The sequence below is a fragment of the Quercus suber genome, unplaced genomic scaffold (genome assembly GCF_002906115.3).
Source record: "Quercus suber isolate HL8 unplaced genomic scaffold, Cork oak 2.0 scaffold_180, whole genome shotgun sequence".
NCBI classification, from domain to species: Eukaryota; Viridiplantae; Streptophyta; class Magnoliopsida; order Fagales; family Fagaceae; genus Quercus; species Quercus suber.
This window is the reverse complement of record NW_027069639.1, coordinates 391,751-401,152: the sequence shown is the minus strand read 5'-3', so window position 1 is coordinate 401,152 and position 9,402 is coordinate 391,751. Positions and strand designations below refer to the sequence as shown.

The 9,402-nt window shown below is 34.1% G+C and overlaps 1 protein-coding gene across 2 annotated transcripts; it reads left to right on the top strand.

The window, feature by feature from the left end:
* Positions 1–3,290: 3,290 nt before the first annotated feature.
* LOC112032412 (probable isoaspartyl peptidase/L-asparaginase 3) lies at positions 3,291–8,281 on the top strand. Of its 2 annotated transcripts, XM_024065173.2 has the most exons (7): positions 3,291–3,457; positions 3,946–4,117; positions 4,595–4,659; positions 4,785–5,171; positions 5,245–5,303; positions 7,002–7,106; positions 7,893–8,281. In XM_024065173.2, the coding sequence occupies exons 1-7, from the start codon at positions 3,401–3,403 to the stop codon at positions 8,110–8,112; spliced, it is 1,065 nt and encodes a 354-aa protein (XP_023920941.1). In that variant the 5' UTR covers positions 3,291–3,400; the 3' UTR covers positions 8,113–8,281. The 2 variants fall into 2 exon arrangements, with proteins under 2 accessions (XP_023920941.1, XP_023920943.1); XM_024065175.2 differs by lacking the exon at positions 3,291–3,457 and having other exon boundaries at positions 4,069–4,117; positions 4,774–5,171.
* The last annotated feature ends 1,121 nt before the right edge of the window (positions 8,282–9,402 follow it).

The following is a 9,402-nucleotide window of genomic DNA, read 5'->3' as shown; positions in this document are numbered from 1 at the left end:
TCTTGAGATATTACTCCCTTAACTCGTGTCTTGTTTGGATTATCATTTGTACCTTGTCCTTTCATTTTATAAATTCCAAGAAAAAAAAACCTATATCAAAAACAAAATTTGGAACATCCATCTGATTTTTAGTATAGTGAAATTATGCCAATCTTCTTAGGTTTTACAAAATGATACTATGTCCAAACTTTGGAAAAAAATACACACCCCTTAGGAGTCGTTTGGTATGGCATTTTGAGGTATTACTCCCTTAACTATGTGTCTTGTTTGGATTTCTATTTGTATCTTGTCCTATCCCAAGAACAAAACCCATATCAAAAACAAAATTTGGAACATCCATCTAATTTTTAGTATAGTGAAATTATGCCAATCTTCTTAGGTTTTACAAAATGATACTATGTCCAAACTTTGGAAAAAAAATACACACCCCTTAGGAGTCGTTTGGTATGGCATTTTAAGCAACAGTTTTTAATTTTTAACAATATTACAAGTATTTTCATAGACTTTTTCATCTACATGTTGTAGAGAAGGAAAATTCCCGACCTATCATAAGCTGACACGTCACACTACCAAGTCCACAAAATGCAGCCAATTACAAAGCGCCACATGCTGTTGCTAGGTTTTACTATTACTATTCAGAAGCCAACAGGAATTCGCCAAGTGTCATATAAGAACCAATCATGCATCGGCTCGTGCAAGCGATGACATAAGCAACCTTGCACGTGTAAGCGATGACACAATCAGTCCAGCATGTGCAAGCGATGACATAAGCGAACCAATTAAGCGCTGCCACGTGTCACCAATCAAGCTCCACCACGTGTCACTTACCTACCCCTAAACTCTTATAAATAGAAGCCTTCCTAAGGCATTTGAAGGAGATCTGAGGAAGAGATCCAAGGAGATCAAGGAGATCAGGAGATTTGGAGAGGGCACAAAACCATTTGAAGCACTCAGAAGTCTAGAAGCTCTGCCGGAACCAAGCTCTAAAGCCTCCAAGAACTTCAAGAACTTCACCTTCGAATACGAAGAACATTCAAAGAGGAATCATCCAAATCATATTCCTAGATCTCAAAGTTCACTGGAATCAAGCTCAAAAGCCTCCAGAAACCTCACAAACCACAAATCAGTGAAGCTCTACGGATTCAAGCCTCTAAAAGCCCCGAAGAACTTCCACCACAATCTTCAAAGACAAGAACACACGAAGAACACGAAGAACGTGAAGAACAAAGGATTTCTAACAAGCTCATAGCCAGAGATTCATTGTAATTCCGTTTTAGCAATCTTCGATCCATCCCTCAACCAAATTGAAGGATATTTGGTGTTCAAATCAAAATCACATTACCACAACTCCAATCAACAAATCTTTCAAGGAGATCGAATCAGAGGATCACTCTTTTGTAATTACAGAGAATTGTACCACACAATCATCAATACAAATTCGCATTTGTGAAACTATTTTACTTGTTTGACTTATTTCGAACCGAGAAATTTAGTCGTCCACACATGTATTTCCAAAAATACAAACAATGTTACTAGAATAACATTACCAAATGGACCCTTAATATATGTATAAATTTCAAAAGATAAGTTTATGACACCTCACACTTTTTTTAGTTAGAGAGAGTTTCAACCTCTAACGTCCGCTCTTGATAATAGTTCTTTATTATCAAACCAAGACACCAATCAGTTTTTGGTGTAGACGAGGATTGAACGCCAGATCTCTTATTTAGCCATCATAAATTTTACTAGTTAAATTAACTAGAACCCACACACCTCACACTTTGACTGCATAACAAAACATTTCATTTTATTAAATAAATAAATAAATAAAAAGATATGGAGAAGTGTCATTTCATTCATAATGTTAAAGAAAGGGGTGTTATTTCATTTATAGACTTATTATATGTTGTGTTTATACAAACTTAACAAACCTCAAGGCTAAGGATGTATATGGTAAAATGCGATAAAAGTAACGGGGGCATTTTGTATTGCATTGGAGGGCTTAGTTTCTAAAAAACGCTCATCGAACTAGAAAGGTGGTTGGTTGATTGGATATGGATTAGTTTTTTAATTCTTGTTTGGTTTCGGTCTCTCAAACAAATAAAAACAAAATTCTTGGTGTGGTTTGTAAAAGATGCAAATGACATGGTTGACTTTAGGGGCGACCAAACAAGGGATTAGGAGTGTGCAACATGATGAAAGTTAGCATCGACCGAGACTAGGAGAGGAAGAGAGACATGTTGAGTTACATGAGGGAAGAAACAACAATGAAATTGGTGATGCAAGTGGTGACACAATCGAGAAGAGAGGCTAAGGGAGTCAAGGATATGCAAACAGTGTCATGACAAATTACTCAATATTTTTTTTTTATCAGATGCAAATCATGACAAATTCACAGTTAGATTCAAATTTTTTTCCTTATACCATCAATACTTGTAAATTTTCAAAACGATTAAAGGTCAATAACTATCTCATATACAAATTACCACATCAACATATGTGAAATTTATCATGTAGATAAACTTTCTCTTAAATCTCCAACCTCCACTCCACTGTATTATTGAATTAAATAATAATAATAATAATAACAACAATTGAAATACACGAAGCAATGCTTGATTGCCAAATATTTACTTTTTGTGAATTATATTATTGAAAAGCCTTTATCACAAGTTATTTTGTTATATAGAACTCAATTTTATTCCAAGTGAAATTTGATTTATCCAAACTTGAGTTCTATACAAATACTACAAGAATCAAAATCAAGTAAAAACCAAGCTTTTTTTTAGCTTGTTTCTCAATTTTTTTTAAAATTTTTAGAATTGAGTTAAAAAAAAAAAAGAGACAAAAAAAAAAAAAAAAAAAAAGGAGGAGAGAGGCCAACTAACTAAATAACTATCCTTTTTAAGTAATACTAGCTTCAATTGCAGGCACGAACTAGCTTCATCACAAGCGCTTCATGCCTGCGATGAGGCTTTGTTTTTTAGTGGTCCTATTTTGTAGAAAAAAATATTTTATATACATATAATTTTTATTTTGAAAATATAATTTATAAATAAATAAAATAATTTGAAAATTAACAGAAGGGTGACTTTATTTTTTAGGCAATTTTTTAGTGGGTGTTAGAATTATATTTTTATCAAATTATTATTTAATTTTGTCTTTATTTAAACATAGAAATGTAAACTTATTTTTGAACAAAAAAAATAAAGGATCTAAACGGGAGAAGCCTTGAATAATATTACAGATAATTCACACAAAGTGTATATCAGTATATATTTGGAAGGAAAAGAAAAAAGGTTATTCAGCCAAAAAGTCACGCAACTATTTAACTCAAAAGGAATTCCCTCATTCCCTCAACTCAAAACTCAATCCTCATCCTACGACTCTCGCTGTCTCCATGGCTATCAAATCTCTGCTCTTGCCTTATGTCATGTTCCTTACATTGCTCCACCTGGTAATTACACAGTAAAAACATAGTATTTTCAGTTTCATTGCCATTTGCATTTGCTCTCTGTTTGGTCTCTGAGAATACGTGTAAAAATAAAACAGAAATTGAAATGTTTTAACACCCAATTCATCCCTGAATCTGTTAACAAAATCCCATGTCGTTGTTATGGTTTTGGGTTGTTCCTGCTTTCCCAGTATCTTTTCCCCTTCACGCTGTTTAGCTGCTGAGAAATTGAAGGGAAATGGGATAGGGGAAAAGAAAAGATAGTATTTTGATCTAATGTTGTGTCTAAAATGAAGAATCCAACACAGCCAACTACTTGGGTTTATAATTCTTCTAAATGGGTATCTAAAATTGTATAATTTCTTTTATTCTCCTTCATTTTCTCAGCAACCAAACAATTCTTATTTGAAATTTTGTAATAAGAGTGAGAGACCCATTTTTTTAATTTCAGTTACTGAAAACTAATTTGTACTTGTTCATTGTTTGATCAGGTATTAGTGCATGAAGCTGTGAATTCAGGTCAGTACCCTTTGGTTGTGAGCACATGGCCCTTCTTAGATGCTGTTAGAGCTGGTTGGAGGGCTGTTGATAGTGGCCTTTCAGCCGTGGATGCTGTCGTAGAGGGTTGTTCGGCCTGTGAGGAACTTAGGTGTGATGGAACAGGTTGGATCTTAAATATGATTATGTTAAATTAAGTGAAAGGCAGTATCGTTATAAATTTACATGCCCTGATGATCTAGTTTGCTTTTCCCAGCATATGATTCTTTATCATGTTTTAATTTGTTGATTGTGGTTTATTTGTGATTTTGCTTGATTTGATGGTCAAGGTATATGGGTATTCCAAGTGTGAGATCAGTTTGTTTAGGTCTTAGTTTTCATGCTACAGAGGAAAAACATGTCAAACCAATTTAATAGTTCATTTCATGCTTCTGAGTTTATGGTTTATCAACACACTAGTTGTTAGATTCAGCGTATGTTGGATGCTTGGAGCCATTATAGTTAAAAACAATGACTACTGGTGGACAATAGAGTACTAACTGCATCTGGGTTTTTTTTTTTTTTTTTTTGTCACTATTGAGCACACAATGGATGAATTTATTTAACCATCCATTATACTTTTATGATTTTTCTCTGAAACAGTTGGGCCTGGTGGAAGTCCAGATGAAAATGGGGAAACTACTATTGATGCTCTGGTCATGGATGGGGTAACCACCACTCACATATTTCATTTTCTTTTTTACCATCCACTGCTGTTCTCTTTATTGTGGCTTGTTTCTCTGTGCTCTATGAAAATGACTATCTATTATGTGCTTGCTAAGGACATGCATAGGTGACAATGGAGGTTGGAGCTGTCGCTGCTATGAGGTATGTGAAGGATGGCATCAGAGCTGCAAGATTAGTTATGGAGCATACAAAACACACTTTGCTTGTTGGAGAGCAGGCCTCGGCATTTGCCATTTCAATGGGTCTTCCAGGACCCACAAACCTTAGTTCATCCGAGTCAATCGCAAAGTGGAGTAAATGGAAGGAAAATAGCTGCCAACCGAATTTTTGGAAAAATGTTGTACCTGCCAATGGTTGTGGCCCATATCATCCAAGGGATTCTCTTGACCTTATTGAAGGGACATGTTCCAAAGACATGGAAACTGTTGAACCAAGATCTTCTCTTGTTGGTCTTCACAGCCACGACACTATAGCAATGGCTGCTATTGATAAAGTAAGTTGGTGTACCATCAGAGTTCCTTTCATTATTTTCATTGCATTCAACTGAAATTATTTTTCTTGCATAGACGGGGCACATCGCTGTTGGTACATCAACTAATGGAGCAACATTTAAGATCCCTGGCAGGTAAGGTTAACATGAGGCCTCCCAACCATCAGTGGTGATTATAAAATTGAAACAAATTGAGTCAGTAATTTTGTCGATACTTTTTTTTTTTGGTCGTTGTTTGCAATTTTTCCTATTACAAGTCACTATCTTTACACTAATGGATCATGATTTTAATCTCAAACATTTGGCAGGGGGGCAAACCCAAATGGTTCTTTCTATACTGAATATGCTTTCTTGACTATATGTTTATTGGTGGTAACCAAAAGATTTGACAATATGACTAATGAAAATCAGTTTATTAGAAATTAGTTTGGTTCAGAAATCAATTAAAGATCAATAGTAAATGTTAGATAAGCTGCTGTAGTGGGACAAATTTTCTTGAGTACTGGGTCTGGCATTGCAAGATCCTGTTTGCCAGTAAGATTGCAGCGCGCGTAATTTACATACCAGTGTGATTGCAACAAATCACCCGTCATCATTTCCTTTAGAAACCCTGAATGCGAGAAACAAATGAAAGGGAGCTGTCAACATAGTGACAGGAAAGGACCTAATGGTAGAATCAGAGACTTATCCATAGTAGGAACTGCTGTTTTTTACAATTAAAAGGTAAATGAATATAAAATGATGTTGATATAAATAACTATGTGGTTAAGTTTTTTGGTAGCTTGCTGACATATAGTAAGTCACATTGAGATGATTGAAAGAATAATCCCAACACTGACAACATAGTGATATTCTGACTGCAATGTGGAATTGCAATGGTTGATGATCTGTTTCAGTTTGACAATTTATTTGGAAGGTTTAGTTTTTGCACCTTTTCTACTCACCATTTCTGTCCAAAAAAGACAGATTATAAAAAATTTCCCAGGTTAGAGACTCTATCCCCACTGTCCGTTCAGCTGGGTCTTTTGATGAATAAATAACAGAAAAGAAGGGAACAAGCCATGAACAATGAACATTTTACTGTCAAACTACCAGAAAATGTAAAGGATAGCTGATAGATCTAAGGCTTAGAGCATGGAGAAAATCATCTATATCTCTAAGTTGTTAACCTCGGTCTTCTCTGAGAGGACTAATGAGGGAGTAAAATTAAATATCAGATAAAACTCCATCTTCTAAAGACCATAGTCTGATAAACAACTAGTTAGAAGATATGAGATCTTGAAGGCTAAGGCTTGTGAACTTTTTAGTTGATTATATCATATTGTTATTCTTCAACGAGTGACATCTTATGTCTGTCCATATTGCATGAGGAATTGTAGTGTAACCATTGTCAGAAAGTTTTTCTATCCTGTAAAGAATCACATGCATCACGGAAATGATGAGGAAATGAGATTCAAGCTCCACTATAAAGAACCGTTGTTGTTACTATTTTTTTGTTTGGAATTTTGTGCAGTACATGAATCAGAATTCAAAAGAGATAATGGAGTTTTTTTTTTTTTTTTTTTTTTTTCTGGTCACTTTTTCTTCTATAACTTTTTAAGTCATTTTTTTTTTTTTTTTTTTTTTTTCTGGTCACTTTTTCTTCTATAACTTTTTAAGTCAATGCTAATTTGAACTTATAAAGTTCAATAAAACAGATGTTTCATATCATGAAAGTAGAGCAAGTCTATGCCAATTAGTGAGGATGTGCTGTATAAGCCTTTTTATGAAATCACTGAATGGAACTTATCAAAAAAAAGAAATCACTTAATGGAAGTTTTTCCTTGACTGCAGGGTAGGCGATGGACCCATCACAGGATCTTCCGCATATGCTGATGATGAAATTGGTGCATGTGGTGCAACTGGGGATGGTGACATTATGATGCGTTTCCTTCCATGGTAATGCAATTTTTTTTTTACCTAAAAAAGGAAAAAAAAAAAAGTTTTTAACTTTCAGTTTTGGGATCATTTGTGTTACACTGTTACTGGTTGTCTTTTATCATTCAGAAGCAAAATCCCAAAAGTTCTTTGAATATCTGGGAAGCACTGGAATAAATACTGAAAAGTGAAAACCATCAACATCAATATCAATTTCTTTCTCTTTTTTACCTGACAAACTTAATATTAATTAAGAATTTGAGTTACTCATATTTCTTAATGGGATTGCTTCAAGATACGTCTATAATCTTCATCATAATCAACACTTATGTATACTTACAAAAAGTAATCAAGATTTATGTATGATGCTAAATAAGTCAGGCGACGTAAGCTTTACAAGGCTTGTTTTTGTCTCTTTACAGAGTAGGAAATCAAAACAAAATTGGATTGGCTTAATTTATTTCACTAAGCATGGTAGCCTTTTTGGATGGGGTAAACTATAAACCCTCCAAACACACCAACCCAATCATGCTTGCCTCTGAGCTTGATTGCGCCTCCAAACTGCTGATCCTCTGGAAACTTTGTGCACACACTTTATGAATATGTTTCTGGATTTATAAGGCATGTTTGTATGCCTGCACTCTTACCTTGTGTATATGGTATATCCAATTATAGTGTGTTATCATGCTTGAAACAATCCATGTTTTAGCTATGGTGATATGCCTATAATTTAAAAAAAAAAAAAAAAAAAATCTTATTTTCTGGTCTGTGTTTTGAATCTTAAGACAATCTCCCATGTGATTTCAGTTATCAGGTTGTGGAGAGCATGAGATTGGGAATGGAACCTAAACTTGCTGCTAAGGATGCAATATCACGAATAGCGAGAAAATTTCCTGATTTTTTGGGAGCTGTTTTTGCCATTAATAAGAATGGGGTGCATGCTGGTGCTTGCCATGGATGGACGTTTCAATACTCGGTGAGAAGTCCAGAAATGAATGATGTGGAGGTTTTCACTGTACTGCCCTAAATTAGGAACTCTCTTATATTGACTGCTAGCTTGATACTTCATGTGTAGTATTATTGTGGATGGTTTTTTCAATTTATTGCTAAAATTTAAGTGATATGGAATTATTGTACTTGGATGATATTAATATGGCTAGACTTACTGCAGAAAATTTTTATGACTTTTTCACACATATCTTTGAATTAGAGTGTTGAACCTTTTATAATAAGAATGTGTTAGCTTGAAAGGGATATACTGCTAAAGAGTAAAGAGCAAAGAGATGATTTTGTGTGTGTGTGTTGGGGGTTGGGGGTTTTTTTGGGGACATATTAAAAAATAATAATAATCTTAAAAATTTACATTTTCCACAAACAAAAGCTCAAATCACATACAGCTCATTAAAATTTTTAGCTATAAAAACATAACCCAGATATGAAAATAGTTAATGAATGCAAAGATATTGTTTTGATAAAGTAAAAAGTACAGAGAGAGAGCTTACGAGTAGTAAAAGAATTGTGGAAGTTGCAAAGACCACTGGGAAGCCATGGAAAAAGAAGAACGAGGAAAGAGAAGGAAATGTGAGCTTGGCAAGTGAACGTTCAAATGGAGAGGTTTGGAGTGTAGCCATCGAGGTAGTGAGAGAAATAAGCTTTCTTTAAAAACAAAAAACAACAAAAGGAGGAAGATGAGATGGATATGGATATATGGTGTATGTATCTTTTGTCATTGGGTTTATCTCCCGCCAGCCGTTTTATTTTCGAAGCTTTTGGACCGTTGCAAACTATGGGTTGTAACGTATACTCTATAATACAGTTGAAGAAATAAATATTGTTGTCTTAACTCTAAATGCAGTGTGGGACTGCACAATTTTCTATTATTTATCATCATGCATGCTTTTGTTTTCTGATATCAACAGGACTTTGATAACTATTTGCTCTTAAAATAGCATCCAGTTCATTCATTTTAAAATAAATAGATAAAATCTTAAAAATTTTACAATGAATTCACCTAAAACTTTAAAAGATTTTGATTCCCATTCTAAATATTTTTAATCCATCATTCTTAATTACAAATAGTGATGACTATTTTTATTTAAAAAAAAAAACAATTATAAAAGGGTCTTAGCCTCGAGAATGTACAAAAAATTAATGATAGAGAATTTATTTATTTATTTATNGAAAGTCACTTCTGTTCTGTGAGCTCATCAGCATGCATGCCAGAGATGAGAGAACACACACGTCCACGCTTACATACATATACCTTAGACGTCGTATCCAGTCAAGGCCTCTTTCTGTTTTATGAACTTTAATCGAT